The sequence below is a fragment of the Indicator indicator genome, chromosome 31 (genome assembly GCF_027791375.1).
Source record: "Indicator indicator isolate 239-I01 chromosome 31, UM_Iind_1.1, whole genome shotgun sequence".
NCBI classification, from domain to species: Eukaryota; Metazoa; Chordata; class Aves; order Piciformes; family Indicatoridae; genus Indicator; species Indicator indicator.
This window is the reverse complement of record NC_072040.1, coordinates 645,703-665,242: the sequence shown is the minus strand read 5'-3', so window position 1 is coordinate 665,242 and position 19,540 is coordinate 645,703. Positions and strand designations below refer to the sequence as shown.

The window sequence follows — 19,540 nt, the reverse complement described above, 5'->3', positions numbered from 1 at the left end:
CTGCTCCGCATTGATTGCCATATGGAGCAACCTACCTCTTTCTGCTTCAGCTTTTTTCTAGTCTCAACCAAAAACATAATTCCTTCATTGCCTCCATCACTTAATATCCCTCTTCTGCTCTAGTCTTTTTTTCTCTCAACATTATAATTGTATTACCAGCTCTAGAAAGTTCTTGGAGAGGTGATGTGTGTGAGAGATAAAACTCACGTTTAAGCTACCTTATTTCTGCGTTTTGGGTTTGGTCTTGAAAATAACCTCAAGAATAATATGAATTACAATTCAAAGCTGGAAGGAGCTCTGATGACTTTGAACCTTACCTGAAATCTTTCCTGTCAACTTCCCACTCCTGACTTTTCCAAGAAGTTTCAGCATTTGTTTCATCTGTCCATCACCAACTCCACTGTCTAACCACTGCTGGCAAAGAAATGCATCTTGGCCATTGGGCTTGCCTGATTCTTGGATGACAATTTGGTCCAGGTACCATCCAGCTCCATAACCCACATTATGGTGCTCAACAAGCACTTTGCATAACTGCCCAAGGTCTACTGCTCTCATTTCAAAGACACAAACCTGAGAAGGTAAAGGCAAAATGAACAGTAAACTGGTTAAATCATATATTTTATGGTCCATCTTTAAAGAGATTGTTTGGAAAGACAGATTGCATTCAACACTGAAGTGCTGGGGTTTTTTCTTTCTTTCTGATAGTAAAGAAACATATAATAGACTGATTTGGAGATCCTGTTCAGAAAATATGTGGATCCCTGAATATGGAACTTTTTCCCTGATTGTGATCCTGGACTTTATGATGAAAACTTCCACTATTTTAGGTAGAAAGAAATGTCTGATCATTAATTTGCTTGCAGAAATCTCATGAAAACTGAAGTTCAACCAACCCCTCATAACCAAAACAAAAGGAGTGCTTCAAATGATCAGGACAGGCTTAGTAAATTGAACTTTAGCTCAGATAAAGCATTTTATTTTGAAACATTTCAAAGCCTTTTATATTCTAAGACACCTTATTTTTCAAATGGGAAATGAACTCTAGATAAGGCATTTTATTTTGAAACATTTCAAAGCCTTTTATATTTGAAGACACCCTATTTTTCAAATGGGAGATGTGGCATTATTCAACTCTGAACAGCAATACTGACACTGCTGATGACTATGCAAACAAAGATCCTGACATTAGAAACTCTAAGTAAGGCTGTGCATGCATGCAGGCAAGAATTGATGTGCTCTTTGGATGTAAATAGACATCTGTTTAAATATTGCTACGGCTACCAGTAAACAAAAGCTAAATGGCAACTGCACCAGTGCATTTTGGGATGAATAACTTATGTGAGTGAGAGAATGAATGTGTTCTGTGCAAGAGATAATATGAGTGGGTGGGCAGATACATGGGCATGTGTGTGGGTGACATTAAAAAAACCCAGATGGATTGTAGAAGCAGACGTTATAATTTTTATTTGTTGCCAACCACTTTGCCACCAGGCAGGAAAAAGCATGGGGACCAGAAAGTAACAAAGGAAAAGATGATTTTTAGAAAGAATTATGTCATCTGCTCCATTCTCCTGCCTGTATTGGACCATTCCTTACAATGTACTCAGAAAACATCAGTGTTGTTATTCCTATCACAGCCAGAGGACTTCCTACCTTGTTATATCCACCATCTCCTCAAACAGTTACCATGGCAAGTTCTACCCCATCACTTTAATGCATATGTAGCCCAAAATAAGGTCTAGCTGTGAGGAACACTTAGCAAATAACTTTTAGGGAGCACTCATTGCTTTTAAATTTCATTCTTTGTACTCCTGAGCCAAATGTAATTTTCCTGTCAGTCTACATGACCCTTGACTTAGAGGAAATGGCCTGCCTTGCTAATATTCATCTTCCTTCACAGCTAACTCTGTCTGAAAAAGGGACCTATCATTAGGTTCATTCTTTGTGATACTAATTAGCAGTCATTAGACAACAGTGGTCATAATCACCCATTGTTATCAATGAATTCCCATAATAATACATTAAATTGCCTACTCCCTCAGCATTAGCAAGAGCATAGTTTAGATTGATGTCATTACATTTCTGCTTCTTCTTCCCCCCTCCCCCAGTTTAGAGACATTTGGAACTGCACTCCACACACTACTGAAAGTGTAATTAATGAAAGCTAAAAACTATTTCATTTAAATTGTTTTGCTTTATATAAAGTCTCGGTTGGGCAAAATTTCTTTAACCCATTACTCTGGTGAAAAAGGTGGACCTACAATTACATAAACATAAACCAGCCTCACTTTCTGCAGTAGTTAAATTGACTTTCCTCTTACTTTGTTGCAATTTTCTGTTTCCCTGGCTTTCCCTTATATTCCAGTCCTTTATCAGTCAAGGAGAGGACCCTTTTTTCATATGTCAAGATTCCTTACCTTTGTTTTCTTTGCCTGTCCGTTCCATGCTTTCCAGGGATATTGCTGATGTAATCTTGTCTCTCAAGACAGCTTGCCCTTTACATCCCTTCCTTTCACCTTCTATTCTTAGATACCTCACTGAAACCTAGTTCCAACTATTCTACTAATCTACTCCCATGTAAAAAGACTGTAAGACTGGTATGTCAGACCACAGATCCATCTAGTCCAGCATACTGTTGCCAACAGCTACCAATAACAGGTTTCTAGGGAAAACTTGAAAAACGGAAAATATAGAGATGCTTCTTGAATATGAAGTCTCTCAGGCCTTAGCAATTTGTGGTTCAGAGATTTCCTGAGCCAGAGATTTTGTCTTTGCACTTAACAGCTCTGAATGGAGAGCTAACTTCCATGACAATGTGCAGTGGCTTCTTGCACCAACATGAGTTTTACCATCTGCAACATCTTGTGCCAGAAAATAAAATGTATTAATTATGCACTGTGTAAAAAAACACCTCCTTTTGTTTTCAATCTGCCACCTGCAAGTTTCAGTTAATGTTCTTGGGCCCTTGTATTCCATGTGAAAACAGAATTACTCATTTTCTCTATGCCATATGATATTCCTTATCTCTCTCTCCCTGCCTCTCCTCCTCCCTTTTCCAGGCCAAACAGTACTTGTTTGCTTAGCTGTTCCTTGTATGGAAGATATTTCATAGCACTCAACATTCTTTTTGCACTTTTTGATGCAAATGAATCAGAGCCAAACAAAGCATCTATTAAGCATCTACACCAGACAACTTACCTGGGTTCATGACCATGTTTCCTTTTACTAATAATGGCTGAACATTTGATCTGTTCTGTTTTCCTTTGTTTTTCCTCTAATGAGCACGGGGTTGACATCATTACAGAGCTATCCTAATGCTAAGGTCACTCTTCTGTTTCAGAACCCACCATTTTTCGTGCATTTAAAGGGGTTTACCTCCATAACCACTGCTTTTCATTTAGCTGCAATGACTTTCCTCTGCCATTTTATCACCCAGCCACTTTGCATGAGGTCCTTCCACAGGCACTGCCACCAACTTTCATATTCATCACCTTGAATAACTTAGTATCATCAGAATGCTTTTCCACCTCACTGCTCAGCCCTTTTCCAAGAATATCTTGCTGAATGAAGAACATGCATATACTAAATATCTTAGCTGAAGATCCACAGTCAAAACCAGCTCATCTAAACCAGAGGATCTGCTTGGGATGACACATTGAGCAAAGAGGTAAGGCAAACAACTTGGTACTAACCTGTCCTCTTTCAAACCTTGAGTGTCTTAGTCTCCTTTTGCAGGAATCTCCTTGCTCTCCAAATACTGTGAGAAACACATCTGCATCAGTCCCTGATGCAGGCAATGTTCCTGTATGAACACTGACCAAGTAGAGAACTTCTGTCAAGAAAAAACAGTGATAGAAGACATTACCAAGTCAGCCTATTTCACAATGTAATCACCTAACATTATAAACCTATTTATTTTAGGTAAAAGATTCATTTCAAGATCAAGAACAAGGCACAGAGTTATAGTAATTGAGATTAATGTTCTGAGTCCAACATGGATTGCTGGCTACTTCACATTAGAAATGAAAGGCAATATCCTTTAGGAATCAATGCACAAACCCATGTTTATACACAAAAAGGAAAACATTGTAGTTCTGGAGTCTTATTCCAGGTGGTCACTGAAATCAGCTGAAAGAATCACACTGCTTTTATTAGGCTTTGTGAAAAGGAATTAAAGGTCTTAAACTGATTTAGGATTTATTGACTCCAACACTATTTTAGCAAAGAAAAAAAACCCACAGATATAATAGAGGAAATCCACTTTTTGTTCTGGATTAGCTGAATTCTGGTTCAATCAGGCATTTTGATAGGTACAGCCAATGTCAAATCTCATGTTGAGGAGAAATGGCTCAGCTATTTACACAGATATGCATTGCTATTATTCTTCTTCACCACAAAGGATGGCTTGTCAATGACTTTTGGCTGGTGAGCTCTGTAGCACATATTCCTTCAGGCAACATTGCAAAGGATACTTTTTTTTTAATGAATTCTGTAAGCAAAGTGAAGAATTAAATATTGCAAGACACTGTTAAGATATATTCCCATTCACAGGCTGGCCTTCAGTTAGATATCGAATGCAAAAAGTTTTAAATATTTTAACTGAGCCTTCTGCTCATAGAGTATAAGAAATGAGAATTCTTTTCTAAATATTTTATAAAATGTAATCAGAACAAAGGAAGATATGATCATATTTTAAATACAGAGATGAAATAGTTTCTGGAACAGGAATGGGACCTCAGAAAAGACTGGGGTTGGCTTTTTGTAATTCAGACCACTATGATTTTGTAGATGCCATTTTTAAATCTGGAATTTAGTCCCTCACCAAGTGTAAATCAGTTGTTTGTTTGTTTGGTTGTTTTTAAATGTCAGTGGAAATACACTAAATGGACTTTGAACACTTTTCAGAGTTCCAGATTGGTAATTTAGCCTAATGAAAACACATCAGTTGTTTAAAACAGAGAAAAGGGCTTTAAGAGCAGACCTTATTAAAGGCCCCACAAGATTTACACAGGTATATTGAATGAACCTTTAAAAATTGGGGGGTTTAATACATGTAAGCTGCTTTATGATCTTGCCCTTTGTGTTCATCCCATTAGGCACAATTTTCTGGGTGTACATTAGCTTGTGTATTATTTTCCAGTTCAGCAACATACCCCTGAGTGGTGGCTTGTCTGGCTTGACCACTGCCAGCTCTGTCACAGTCTCAGATCCATCTTCTCCAAACAGACATTGGGCTTCTGTGTGAAAGCCCAACTCTTGTTTAGTGTCCAGGTCTTTTAAGTGAAGCTGCAGGAAGAACCAAAGACGAAATTAATCTATTTGAATTATTTTGTTCTTTGTTTCCATCCCAACAGAAACTCTTTCTTCCTATTGCTAAGATCTGCACACACTTTGTGAAAGCAACCTGATTCTGCATAAGAGCTTCAACAGCTGCTGCAAGCCACTGATTCTGCAGCCTGATGCTTGTGGGTGCAGCCTGATGCTTGTGGGTGCAGCCTCCCACACATATTGACACAGGCATAGGACCCATTTGTAAAGATCCAATGAAGGATGCAGATTAAATTGACCTGTATACACTTGCAATTTCAGAATGTCAAATGAATGGAGTTACATCAATCTTAGCAGCACATGCCCATTTTACCAAAAGATGTGGTTTGCTGCTTTTTATTTATTTTTTTTTAATCTGCTGTTTACATATGGCTTTCTGTATCTCAGCTAGGATTTTCAAAGCTGGCAGAAATTTGGTGTCCAGTGGCCTTCAGGGCTCCCTGGGGAAATAAGTTATTTGAATTCCAAGAGAAGGTGCAAACTTAGGTCCAGCTTCATTCCACCTGACTTGAAATATTCAGTGGACACTGGAAAAATACGTTCCAAATTTGGGAACTTAGAACCTCCAAACCAACTGAGGAAACACAGGCTTGGGAGCCCACCTGACCTAGTTACTGAGCGAGTCAATGTAGAGATCAGATTCACAGGAGGACAACCCAGATTGTGGAATTTATCCTAAATTAGGTTATAATATACAGAATGACAAACTATCAAGCATATGCAGAAACATCTCCAGTAACATATGCAGGACTGAACTTAATACATAGCAAATGGCTACGAGTTTGCAGAAAGTGTTTCTCCAGCCTTTAGAATCAATTTGTATGTAAATATTATATCCAAGATACTAAAAACAAGACAAATTAACTTCATCAGGACATTAAGTAATTAAAGTTCTTAGGCAGGGATTCCCAAAAATCACTGTGCTGACTTAGCACTACTGACACCTGCAGCAGAAGTTTGTGGCTCTCTGTGCAGGATACACACACCACTATTTGGGAGTTCTGAGTAGAGATTTCCTTACACAGACCAAGTGCAAGCTTTGCAATGCATAAATATTTATACAATTGAAATTTCTGGGGATTTGACAGCCCCACTCTCAAAATCTTTGCTGCACTGTCTTGCCCTTGAGTTCCTAGAAATGTAACTACTGAACATTTTCCATTCCTGCTTATGCTTTGTGACCATTGCTTCACAATATCAGGCATAGGGCTGATTTAATTCCCCACAACCATTTCCAGCATTAAACCATTAATTACTTGAATAAACAATGTTTTTCTTTGGGCGGGAAGAAATGCCACTAAAATTGCAGCCAGTTGTTTATCCAGTTTTTAGCACTTGCAATAACTCACATTGAAATGTCCAACTTCTCATACAAAAAAATCTTCCCTGACTTGTAACAATATAAACACCCCTCACTGACTATCACTGAGCATCACAAATTCCTGTGTTATCTGTCTTAAAATTGGATCAGAGGTTACCTGCATATTCAGGCAGATGACCTGTAGAAACTGAAAATGAGATGTGTGGATTTATGCAGATTTTGGCCTTAAAATATAATGCATCTGATGAATTATTTTAATTGTAAGGTTTCACCTAAATGTGAGCTTTGTCTCCAAATCATATTCTGTGCAGAAGTACAAATGAGATGAGTTTGTATGTTATTTTGGAAAGGGCCAGAAAGTCTATTTTTTGGGTGCTGTTTAATACATAAATCTTCAAAAGCCACGGTATGAGCCAAGATATGAGATGTGGTGCTGAGGGACATGGTTTAGGACCAGGCTTGGTAGGCTGAGATGGTGGCTGGACTCTATGATCTCAAAGGTCTTTCCAATCAAAACAGTTCTATGGTTCTATAAATTTTAGCTAAGGTCATAACATTTTCTACAGAAGTGTGCTGAAACCTGTAGGAAATCATCAGAAAATAGTCTGACACCGCTGTTAAGACTAGATAGAGAAAACAGAGGGTAGCAACAGGAACACAGAGATTTTATACCCTTTTTTAACCTTTGCTGTTTCATCTGTAATCTCTGTTTCTGCAAAATTTCAGAAACTTTGTCTGTTACTTCTTTCACTGAAGGAGACAACAAGAAAGGGAATTCTTTTCAGCTGGGGCTGGGTTTGGCCACTCGTCCCTTACACATACTGCTTGCGTCTTTCTATTTCTACACAACATCTCTATTTTTTACTCCACTGTAAGAGCCCTGTTGAAGCAAAATCAACTTGTTATACTTTAGATTATGCCTCCATGTATAAATAATTTCTAAACAGACTAATAAGTGAGTAGCAGATGTTCTAAGCACATTACTGGCACAGGCAATGTGCATTACTGTGGCTTAGGGTGTGGGTTTTAAGTGCATTGATAGAAGAGACTACATAGGTCTATAGCAACCTACTGACTTTTTCAGATTGCAACAATTTATAGCTACTAATAAACCAATTATTAAATATCTCTTTAAGTATTTCAAAGTATGAATAAAAGTCACTTGCCATTTGCAGAGGGTTGTCTTTGGGAAAAAATAGAAAAAGAAAAGCAGAAAGCAAACTATTACAGTTATGAATTTTTCTGCTACCAGTTCTGGAGGCTGAAGTCTTACATTAGATAATCACTTAAAGCACATAGTGAGGGTAATGTCAACATCTTTTTGGAATGCTTTATCAAATGGCCTGGAGGTACACATTTAAAATGAGAAATTAGTTTTGCTTACCTACTCTTTCCATTCTTGTAGCCTAAACTGAGACTACAAAATTAGCTGACAAGGAACACATTTGGGGAGAAAATATGAGCAAGACAAACTCCTCCTCTATCCTCAGAGGAGCTCATAAACTCAGACTTAATGTTCCTTTGAGTACCACAAACCCATTCAAATTTTAGCTTGGAGTACAGCTGTTTCTAGCATTTCCCACCAGAGCAGTTTCTGGACTGTTTATTCATTTAGGGAATCACCCTAAATTCATAGTAGAGTTAAGGTACTGTGTGGCCCAGTTCAGAAAAGCATTACTCTGCTAACTTCAGAATAATTCAGTGCTATGTTCACAATGTTTTTGGGCCCTTTCTTCCAGGCAGAGATCATTGATTGGATTTTTCTTTGCATTAACCTTCAAGGCTAAGCACTTCCCCAAAGCCCAGGTATTGTCAGGCACAAAGTCAATCTTCTTACCCACCCTGGGGAAAGGTATACATTTAATATCTGGCTGAATTAGAATATTGACAGCATTAAGTCATTTCTCCATCCCTTTTTATGAGAGATCTGAAGTGCATATTAAACTACAATCAGAAGTTTAAGGCCCACTGCTGACTGTGTTGTAATGAATAAATACTAAACTATCAGCTTAATTGCTTTCCACAAGTAGGTTGCTCTCTGTCAGGAGACTGTTGATATTTCCATGCAGGGATTAGCATTTCCTAGCATCAGCAGAAACCCCTGCCCTTCCATGGCATGATGAGCTATGCAGATAGATCTGCACAGCAGTGAGGAGGTATAACTGCATGCACTTCAGCAGGCATGAGCAGAGTAGATCTGCCCACAGAGAGCTCTGGAAGCTGTAGGCAATGATCTGTAGACACCAGGTAACTGCACCTAAAGATCACAGAATGCCAGGTTGGAAGGGACCCCAAGGACCATACCTTTCTATGTAATAGTATAGTTTAAAAGAGATGGTCCAGCATCCTGTCAAGCTGAGTCTTAAAACTGTCTAATATAGAGGAATCCAATACTTCCCTTGGGAGATGCTTCTGATGTCTGACTGTTCTCAGGATGAAAAATTTCCTTCTGGAGTCCAACTGGAGGGATGTGTGGCCTCGATAGGTGTGGTGCAAAGCAAAGCTAACAATCTGTCTCTCAACAAAAGATATTTACTGGCATTATGAGGAATATTACAAGTTTGCATGCAGAGTATTTGGGATACCTTGTGAAGTTTAATTCCTCTTCTCAAGCATGGACCAGGCAACACAAAGGAAACTTTTGTTATGTCTCCAATATCGCCAACAGTCAGCTGTTAGAAAAATAAAAGGGAAAAAAATAACTATACATTGTATATAAGAATTTGGATGGCATACTTTAAGCCCAGGAAAAAGACACATACAATTGATAAAAATACTAGTAAAGGATGTCAATGGTAAGGTGAGGAAGTCCCAATGAGATTGTGAGTTAATTTGGACTCACATTTGTATCATGATTTATGTTTATTTTCAGCTGGGCAAATTGGCTGCAGAGCTTAGGCCAACATGAAAAGCAAGGAAATTCCTAACCATGGCTGATGCTATACTTCCAAGCCAAATTCATAGAATTTTGACAATGATAGAATTCATTCAACATTGACAAACTCATATTACTATTCTTTTCACTTTCCTATTTATCTCCTCTCCAGCACATCTTTTTTCTCAAACTTGAAGGGAAATTTTGAGCTCAAGATGATTTTTAGCCCTGGTTATTGCTCCTGTTCTGTTATTCCCATGCTCCAAAGAGAGGATGGCTGGTTTCCATAAGTCATAGTGTACTCTGCTGCTTCTGGTTTGCACCAATTAAGCAAATGCTTATATTGCCTTTTTGCAAAAAATTGGCAATTACTTTTTTTTCAGCATGTTTAAGAGCAAAAAACCTCTACTGAGGGTGACCCAGGTCCACACAGCTGTCCAGAAGCTGCCAGTAACCTTGTGTACAAACTACAGAACTGATATTGGCCCAGACCCAAGTTCACAGAAAAGAAACACAGATTTTAAGTAGTGAAAATGGATTAGTTGAGGTTTGAGAAGTAGATCATAAAGGAAGTATGGGTTAGCTTCATTACTTATTTCCTTACTTCTAAGGCCTGCAAGCTTAAATTCAAGGTTAGGGACACTTTCCATGCCACAGCTGGCATTTGCTCAAGAGAGCTTTCCTAAGTGATATGTATTAGCCCACAAGTTCTCCAAGTGCTGCTTATTTAAGGCATGGAGCTGTAAACATTAACTCTGGCAAAAAAAGAAAAAAATCATCTGGCACAACTTCACATTCACTGGCTACAACCCTTACTTTACTGAAGCTGTTTGGTAAGATTCATGTGAAATAAAAAATGAAACCAACCAAAAATGGATAATCATTCAGGTTCTGAACTTTCTGTGCAGGTGATTTCCCTTTGCTTCCAAATACAACAACTTCAATATCAGGAACATCATCTGGTACTTGGGTACAGTGTATCCATGTTTGCCATCGTCCTCTGCTTCTAGCATCAGTGGTTTTGGTGAGGAGAGGTGTCACAGAGGTTTCTGCAGTGAACACAAACACCTTCAGAGCCTGTGTCTAAGTTATAAGGCAGTGTAAGCCAAACAATTGCATTACTTGGTAGTGCTGGATCTAGCACAGGCAAGTCAGGCAACAAAACCACAACGCCCTCATTATTCATTTTAGCAGCTGCTTCATGAATCCATGTCAGGGGCCATGCCTGTCTTCTATGTATTGTTCCAGGGACAAGATCCCTGCTGCCAGAGGAGACTTTTTCATCGCTTTCATTTCCATCTCCTTCCTCCTAGGCATAATTTCTTTCTCCTTATCTATAAAAGCCACAATTCATCTTGGCCCAGGCACCTGCCCCTCACTATTGGGATACCAAAGATTATTTCTGCCTTCTCTATGAAGTAGACTTGTGCTGGTTCTGGTCTGCTTTGCCATGCAGCAGTGATTCATCCAAAGGAAGGACATTTGTGCTGGTATTACCTTTGAGTGGAATTGCCACTTCTGCAAATTCTTTCTTGGAGTGTTTATTGATCCAGCCATTGTGCACAAAATCATGTGCAGAAAAAGGGTAGAAGACTTCTTTTACAATAATTTTTTCCAAGTACCACTCATCTGATGGAAATTAAACAGGACGTTATTCATTCATGTTGTTTAAATAACAAAATATTCTGTGCATGCAGTCAGAAGTTCTTATCTTTAGAGAATCATAGAATAGTTTGGGCTGGAAGGGACCTCTTAAGGTCATCTATTCCAAGCCCCATGCAGTGAGCAGGGACACCCTCCACTACATCAGGCTGCCCAGAGCCTTGGATATTTCCCCGGACAACCTGTACCAGTGTTCCACCAACCTCATGGCAAAGACTTGTTCCTAACATCCAGTCTAAAGGATCTAAAGAATAACACATTTCCTTTTTCTGATCTTCTTAAGGAAATAAGACTTCTGAAAACATACTATCTGCCTGTATGTGCTTCTCCTTTCCCCTATACTCCAAAATATTGTACCAAGTGAAGTCCTAAAGTTTTTACAGACCTTATGAAATTAAATGTGATGATAGGTTTGATTTAAGGACCTATTAGTGTCTCAAAACAGAAAGTATGAGCTCTCTATATACAAGAAGTCCCCCACAGGAAGTATTATCCATGTCCTAAAGGGAAAAGGATCAGGATTTCTACCTCAGAAAATCCACTCAACACACAACTTTCTTTCTGCTGGGGTTCTGTGCTATCCTACAAAGCACAACTTCAGCTGAAGGTTTTCTCTTGATTGAGATAATTTTGGTTTTTCTCTTAAAAAAAAAAAGTGCCAAAATTGTAGCCAAAAGCATTGAAAAAATATAAATTCATGATGTTCCTTGATGTTGCTATTGAAGAAAGCAATATTCTTTAACTCCAACAGCTGCTGTGGAGTCAGAAAGAGGACAAGAAAAGATGCTGCATGAGGTGCAGCCTTTTTATCTGCCACTCAACCTCACTTATACAGAATCCCTTTAGAAAGAATCTGTTTCTCCTGGGAGGGAAGATAAAAAAGCTAAGAGGCCAGAAAAGCCTTTCTTCCATGTTCCACTTCTCAACATGATGAACTGATTTTTTGTTATCTTTACCTAGAAACATTTACCCTTGAGGGAAAAAAAAAAAGTCCATCATCTAAAAATGGAGAGGAAGAAAAAATATCAAAAATGACAAAAGTATGATGTCATATTGCTTCCCAAAAATAACCCACAAGCTTTGTGAGCTGTACTCATAAATACACAGTAATCTTTGTGGAGGAAAGTTTCACACAGAATTTTACCATTTTACATTGTCACAACATTTCCTAGGAAATCTTTTACATATTTGAGCAAACCCAAGCTGAATACTGAAACGATGAAGAGCAGAAAACGGAGAGCAATGTCAAATTCTCTAGAAGCTTATTCCTGAAATGTTAGGATCTCTTAAATCTGATCATCTACATTATTATTGCCACACATTAATTGGAGAAAAAATGCTGACCTTTTTTAATACTCTTAAATCCAACAAGAACTTGCTTCAGCTTGCCAAGGTGTACTGCTTTGACTTTGAAGACATCCACCTGCAGCATGAAAATAATCAAGATGATATTTTTGTTAAAATAAATCTGTATTTGGCTTTGAATGTTTATCAGTTTAGCCTTGTGTGTCTGGCTACTGTTTTGCATCTCAGTGGAAACAAATTAATGTTATCTATGCCATTCCCTTGCCTTTGAGTTCATAACTAAACATTACAAGCTCTGACTGGTATTTTCTGATCCAGTTAATGTTATGAATTTCAAAATGTTGCTGTGTAAACATAGAAACATCAGCTACACATACTAGTAATAAAGTGCTCATTCCTAGTACTTCATGCCCTGAGATTATCAAGTCAGATCAGTTATTACTTGTGTTCAAAGTTACTTTGATCCATAACCTAACTTGAGAATAAACTGATAAACAATAAGCATCTAAGAATTGTGCAAATCTGGAGTAATTTCTGTTTCACTAAAATTCACATTTAATTCAGTGGGAATTAGGCAGATAAATGGGAATGAACTGAAGAGTGTCTTGGAAGGTTTCAGTTACTGTGTTGCTGGGATTAGGACTTTTCACTGAAGCCATCTCTACAAAAGGCTGTTTTTTCCACATACAACTGACTTGCATGATGAGTAGACCTCATGGAGTCTTCCCTGTTTCCCCTACAGTAAATCCTCTTGCATATAGGTTTGTCACCTTTTTTCACAGTCATCTTCCTTCATAATAAAGGAAACAGCTCATGTAAGTATGTAATGGGGGGGGACACATTTATTAAAGTGTGTTTGTTGGCTTTTTTGAGCTAGGTCTGAAGAAACGAGGTTTGGAAACATACTCCTTATGAATGGAGTCATCTATTCTTTTGGCAAACCAGTTGTGGAATAAAAGCTCCATGAGCAAGATTGTTTTATTCCTTGTGACTTTGTGAGCTGTGCTGTTGTGGATGGAAGCAGTTGTCTTGGAAAGGTTGAGTTGAAAATGCAATTAGAAAACAAAAGCTGGGGACCAATTTGAGGGTTGGAAAACAAACAATAAAAATGATGTATTGTTCCATTGTTGCTGCCAAGTACAATGACAGAAAAAATTCATGCTGCCTATGAGAACCATACTGATCACAAGAGTCATCCTAAAAAAAAAAAAAAGAGCAAAGACTAAGAACAGAGAATTAGAGATTTGAGGGCAAGTTGGAGTAAAGAAAGCTGGCAGAGAATGAACAGCCAAACAGTTGTTACTCAAAATCTTTCCTATAAGATTAGTGTGCTATAGCTCAGGATATAGGAAAGCCCTTTAGAGTTTCAGATGAAGGATTTAGCCTCCTGAACAGTCCCATTCAAAAAACTGAGACAGAATCTGGATTAGCTAGAAAAAAATCCTTGTGAATTTGCAGATGAGTTCTATTTCCACTGCACTGAGAATTCATAGAAGGCAATTGTATTGTTCACAGATTTTTCTCTACAAGTTTTATTCTGAAAAAAAAATATCTATTACAAGATAATAATAATAAAAAAGCTCAGGACAGTTTGGTCTTTTTGAAAGAAACAGGAATCCTGTACTGTTGCAAGCAGTGTTGCTGTTCAGATTTCTCTAATCTTTAAGATGTATCAGCATCATCTAAGTAATTAATCTATAGAATTTCCTACATTACTCCTTTAAAGCCAGATGACTCCTACTACACTGTCATTATTATTTTCACATTTATTTTGTGAAATCTGAAGTAGAGGTTGGCCCAGGTTCCTTCTAACCCCAAACATTCTGTGATTCGATGATTCTTTGACGTTGGGCATGCATATTCTCTTCCACAAAGGAGAAAGAAAATGCAGAGGACATAATCACTAACAAAGGATTAGTTTGGTTTTCATACAAAACCTGTTGTGTCTTATAGAATCTTTACAACAGGAAAGCAAATAAAATCAACAGAGGCACATTCAAAGAGGAAATGAAGCATGTTGCAAGCACGTCTCTCTAGATCTTTACATTTTAGGACAAACTAGTCTGGGTTAACTGGCAACAACAAAATACTTTCTCCTGCCCTCCCCAAAAGAAGATTCTTGTGTACTTTGCAATAATTTTTTTAATGCTTCTTTTAAAACTAAAATGAAAAAAAAAGTCTTCCAAATCTCAGCTCAGAGTAAACAGTAAGTTCTGGTAAAGTATCAACTAGACATTTCCTTTTGATCTGAAATACATAGTTTCTTCTGATCTGAAATTTGTTTGTTACTTTGTTCTTATGCCAGGAACTACTCCAGGAATTACTCCTCTAGGAAAAACCCTTTAAACCTTAAAAAGCAAGAATATGTTTACCATGTTTAAAAGTGTAAGTAGGTGGAAGAATTGGAAACATAACGGAAAAAAAAGAAAGCTCTGCTTGGAACACTCACATTAGCATCCAGGAAAGTTAACAAGAAAAGGTCATGGTAGGTAGAAAAGGCAAGGTATCCTACAGAAACATTATTAGTTCTATCAATCAGGCATGTTTTAACAAAGCACTGATGTCTCCCTGGCCTTAAAAGTTTGGAAGGTAGAACATTTAGAGTATATTTAGTCCAACTCAAAATTACTTCATCAACTTAACCTTTTCACTGTCATGCAGTGCTGCTGCTGTTACTTACGAAGGCAACCACCTCTAAGAAAATTGTGTCTATATGGAAAATGAAATATTAGCATTTTGATACTCTGTCCATGAAATGCTTTATGTTAGCATGAGTTTTAACAAAAAGAAACTCTCAGACTGAGTTGCATTTAACTCATTTCTTTTTTACCTGCCCTCTAGCAAAAGTGATCAGGCTGTTTCTTGAGTTAAGCCATCGTTTCCCCGTGTCATTCCTTTCTCCTTGCACACAAAGATAAGCCTCACCAGTGGCATCTGCTTTCTTCAGGTCTCCTGTGTGCAAATGGATTGCATACTCCACAACTTCAAGAAAAAAAAAAAAAACAAAAACAAACACAAATAATAATAATAAAAAGTCAGTAGGAGAAAATGCTCCTTGTCTTCTCACCCAACACTTGCACGATGTACCAGTCACTTGCAGAAACCATTACATGTTTCATCTGAATGCCATACTGTGCCACAGAGCAAAGACAAAGGAGGTGTCTTTCAGTGCTGGTGATATACACAACCAAAACACATTCTTGATGCACAATCCAGACTTCTTCTGTTCTGACACCGCTTCCAGAAAATCAGCACCACTGGCTGCAGCTTGGGGCAAAGGATCTCCCATGTATTGATCCCCTTCCCTCTAAGGTAGGGAATCCCTTTCTAAGAAATACTTAATGTTTACATGCTCTTTGGAAAGTCTAAGTTCTCCTTTCTAAAGCTATTCACTCATATTTCTTTATTTCTTTCTTCCCTCTTTGTCTGTTATATTCTCCTTGAAATTAAATGAGACCTTTCAAGTATAAAGTAGCTTAGAAGAAAGCTGGGACCTGATTGTCTTAAGCTTTGAACTCATGTAATTATCTCTCACTGAATAAACACACCAGGGCTATCAAGCTTTCTCATTGCAGTAATGTTGCCACAATATTGTTGAGTTAAAAGATGTTAAGGTGTGGCAGAAATACTGAATAAAAAACTTGTTGAACATCAGTTTTGATACATAAATCAAAAAACCACCTCACATTTGTGTCAGTCTCCAAAGAACCTCCCAGGTACTATATACAAACCCACAAACACAGATCAGCTAGGTGAAACTGGAGTTTAAGGGGAAGCATTCCTGGTTTTCTCAGCTGCAGTCATAGTAGAGAGATGAGAAGAGACAGCTATGGCCACCCTGTGGAGCTCCTCCTTCCTTGCTTCTTTCTGCCACAATACTCAAAGGAGTAATGCAGATGGGACCAGATTGCATTAATTGCAAAGAAACTTTATGGAAAACTTCTATGTTCATTATTTAAAGGACCTATTTTAGCCCCAAGTTTATCATGGAAATAAGGAACTGCTTAAATGGGAGCAGGTCGCAATCTCAATATTCATGATTATTTGCATCATTTTACCAAGGAGCCAGGAATAAAAATAAGGGGGATCAGGTGTGGGTTTTTTTTTTTTTTCCCTTCTAGTGTTGCAAGTCTACCCTTACTCAGATTACAATAATAAATCTCTGCTCGTTAGTATGACACAGGTGCTGCCACTTCAGGAATCTAACTCAGGTAGCTATATTAGGAGCAGGATCCTCATGTAGTCAGCAGGGAAAGGTAGGTGCTGTAGAAAACACCTAAGATAGGTTGCCATGTATTTTAGGGATAGACACTAGAAGTTAAGAGTCTAAAACTTAAGTGGTCTGAAGGTTTTCTGCTTTCAACCAACAAGCATCATTAATTTGACCTAAGGAAAAAAAAACAAACCAAACCAAAGCTATTTTGTGGTTTGTAAACCACAACTTTATATTGTTTTTCAGAAGCAGGAAAACATTTTTATCCACTGTAAAATACAAATTCACATATGGGATGTGGATAATAAACACTGCACATATACCAGGAATGTACTCAAGAATGCATATATTACCTCTTGAACATTTCTTGTCACAAGCTTCAAGACTGGATTTGGTTTTGCTGGGGTTTTGGGTTTTGGATTTTTTTTGGTTGGTTGGTTGTTTTTTTTTTTTTAAGGACTGAGCACCCTTAAAATCCAGCATTTTACAAATACTGAGCTATCTTTGACTCCTCCAAACTATTCAGCCCCAACACCCACCACCTTCCTCACTGGTGCAGTAAAGCAGATACAGACAACATCTAGACTATGTGACAGTTACATGCTAGAGAAAGTCTTCCAGCCTCACTCTCCCTCTTGTCCCTAACCTGGGATCTGGCTGGCTCTATAACATCTGCTTCCCCAGGAAAAGCAGATGTGTGTAAAGATGTTGCATTTGTGCAAAGGGAAATGATGCTTTAGACAGACAGGAGAAACTAAGAAGCACTTTCAATCTCCCCAACAACACTACAAGCCAGAGAGCAGTGAAATACAAATTATTCAAGTCTGAAACATGTATTTCAGGCTAAAATACATCACAGGATACACAAATACCTAGGTATATATTCTGGAAACTTCTGATATTTTCAGTACAGTTTGCTTCTTGAGACAAATTTATTCCAAGTTTCAAATGGTCCCGTTTAACCAAACTGTACATCCTTTACAAAGATATAATTATGAGAAATTTCTAGTAGGTTTGAGAATGATTGTTAGGACCCAAAAGCTAAGCTTGTCATTTATTTTCCTGCGTAGGTGATAGGAAAACAGGGGGGTGGGGGGGAAGAGAGAAGTGTTCCAAGGATATTTATTTTTAAGCTTTTCTTACAGCTCTTTTCACAAGTTGGTGCTATTCATGTTGAGTGTTATAATCAAAAGACCTGAATTCAAATATTGTGACATCTTGTGTAGCTATTTCTTCATATGTCTAAAATAAAAAGGTCACGCTGCTGGAACGAGGGTTCTAAAGGGTAGGTTTGCATACTGATTGAAAAATTAATATCTAAAAGGATTCAGTAAATAATAAGGGCTGTATCAGTCTGATAATAAAGGTGTGCTCATTGAAATAAGCTTCTGAGATGTCTTTGTGTCTCTTCATCTTTTACTACGGGGGATGGCATCTGAGCAAATCTGCTTTGTGAAAATCACCTTTGTTTCACTACAGCACTGTTTCCTTCAGGGACTTCCCCGGGATTCAGTTTTAATAATACAAATAAATGCATTAAAAAAGTAATTTAAATCAAAAGCTGGGAAAATACTTGTAATTGATGACATCTCTCATGTTTGATGATAAGAAGTAAACCAAGAGTTTTGCTGGACTGAGGCCCTAATGTATCTCATCCTTTTCTTTAAAGTAGTTAAACACACACTGTCAGGTGAAAGGCAGCATAGCTGCAATCAATCAGTGCAGCTGCTGAAGTCACAAGGTAGTTGAAAGGACAAGAGCTGTCCAAGTGACTCTCTGGCATTTGGCCAAAGACATTTTTGCTTTTAGAGGAGCTAGACCTGAAGGTAAGATTCTGTGTTATCCATCTAGAGCATTTCCTTACATGCATACCTTGGCCATGGAAGCAGATTCATTGAAGTCAAAAGATTCCTCATGTGAACAAGATCAGAAGAGTGTGATCCACAGATGTGATCTGAATCTGAAGCCTGATGTTGGCCTCTATTACCAGAAATTATTGTGGTGCTGAAGGATATGGTTTAGTGATGACCTGGCAGTACTGGGTTAATGGTTGGACTTGATGATCTTAAAGGTCTCTTCCAACCAAAACAATTCTATGATTCTGTGAAGTAGTATTCAGATGAGATACACACTGAAAATTAGAAGCATCTCTGGTGTTTTTGCCAAGTCAGGATTTTCAGCTGAATCTACTGATGCATAATTTAAAGCTCACTGTAGTCACAGCAAATATTTCCCATTAGTTTTCACAGATTCTGGATCAGAGAAAGGTCTTCCACTAAATCAATGAAATAAAAACAAAAAAACCCAAACCACCAAAGTAACCTCTATGAGGGAAGGCATAACACAAAAGGAATGCTGAGAAATGAGGCAAAAGCTTTTATGGTGAGTTTGGGACCATTCTGTCTCTCAAATGAACAACACACCTCAACAAAAATCTATTAACATAAGATATTCCATTCAACCTTGCCATTCTTTGTGCCTTCACAATTCTATTTACACAAGCTCTGCTTCAGGTATAAAACCAACACAGTGAGAAACTAAAGTGATCACTTAATGCTCCTCAAAAAGGGGGGACAGCCCCATGAATTAAAGATGAAAGGTTGTGCTTTGAATTTGCCTTCTTCTGTTGCTGAATTTACTATGTATTCTAACATCATTTATTGTGATAATTCAGCAACATTTATCCACAAAACTCTCAACAGACTTTCAAGGGTGAACAGTTTTAAATGATACAAACACATCACTTCTGAATGTCAGAGCCATAGTCAAGCCTTTCACACCATTGTGATTTTAGCTTTGTAATGAAATCAGGTAATACAGGTAGTTTTTCCAACAG

General features: G+C 37.9%; 1 protein-coding gene across 1 annotated transcript in view; it reads right to left on the bottom strand.

Annotated features, from left to right (window-relative positions):
* Nucleotides 1–19,540, bottom strand: part of RP1 (RP1 axonemal microtubule associated) — a 132,518-nt gene that overhangs the window by 28,166 nt on the left and 84,812 nt on the right. Inside the window, exons 36-43 of the mRNA XM_054394648.1 lie at nucleotides 15,322–15,473; nucleotides 12,531–12,609; nucleotides 11,022–11,153; nucleotides 10,392–10,573; nucleotides 9,235–9,321; nucleotides 5,154–5,286; nucleotides 3,693–3,832; nucleotides 318–570 (exon numbers count right to left, since the gene is read on the bottom strand). Coding sequence (XP_054250623.1) covers nucleotides 318–570; nucleotides 3,693–3,832; nucleotides 5,154–5,286; nucleotides 9,235–9,321; nucleotides 10,392–10,573; nucleotides 11,022–11,153; nucleotides 12,531–12,609; nucleotides 15,322–15,473 — 1,158 coding nt within the window. The remainder of the gene's footprint in view (nucleotides 1–317; nucleotides 571–3,692; nucleotides 3,833–5,153; nucleotides 5,287–9,234; nucleotides 9,322–10,391; nucleotides 10,574–11,021; nucleotides 11,154–12,530; nucleotides 12,610–15,321; nucleotides 15,474–19,540) is intronic.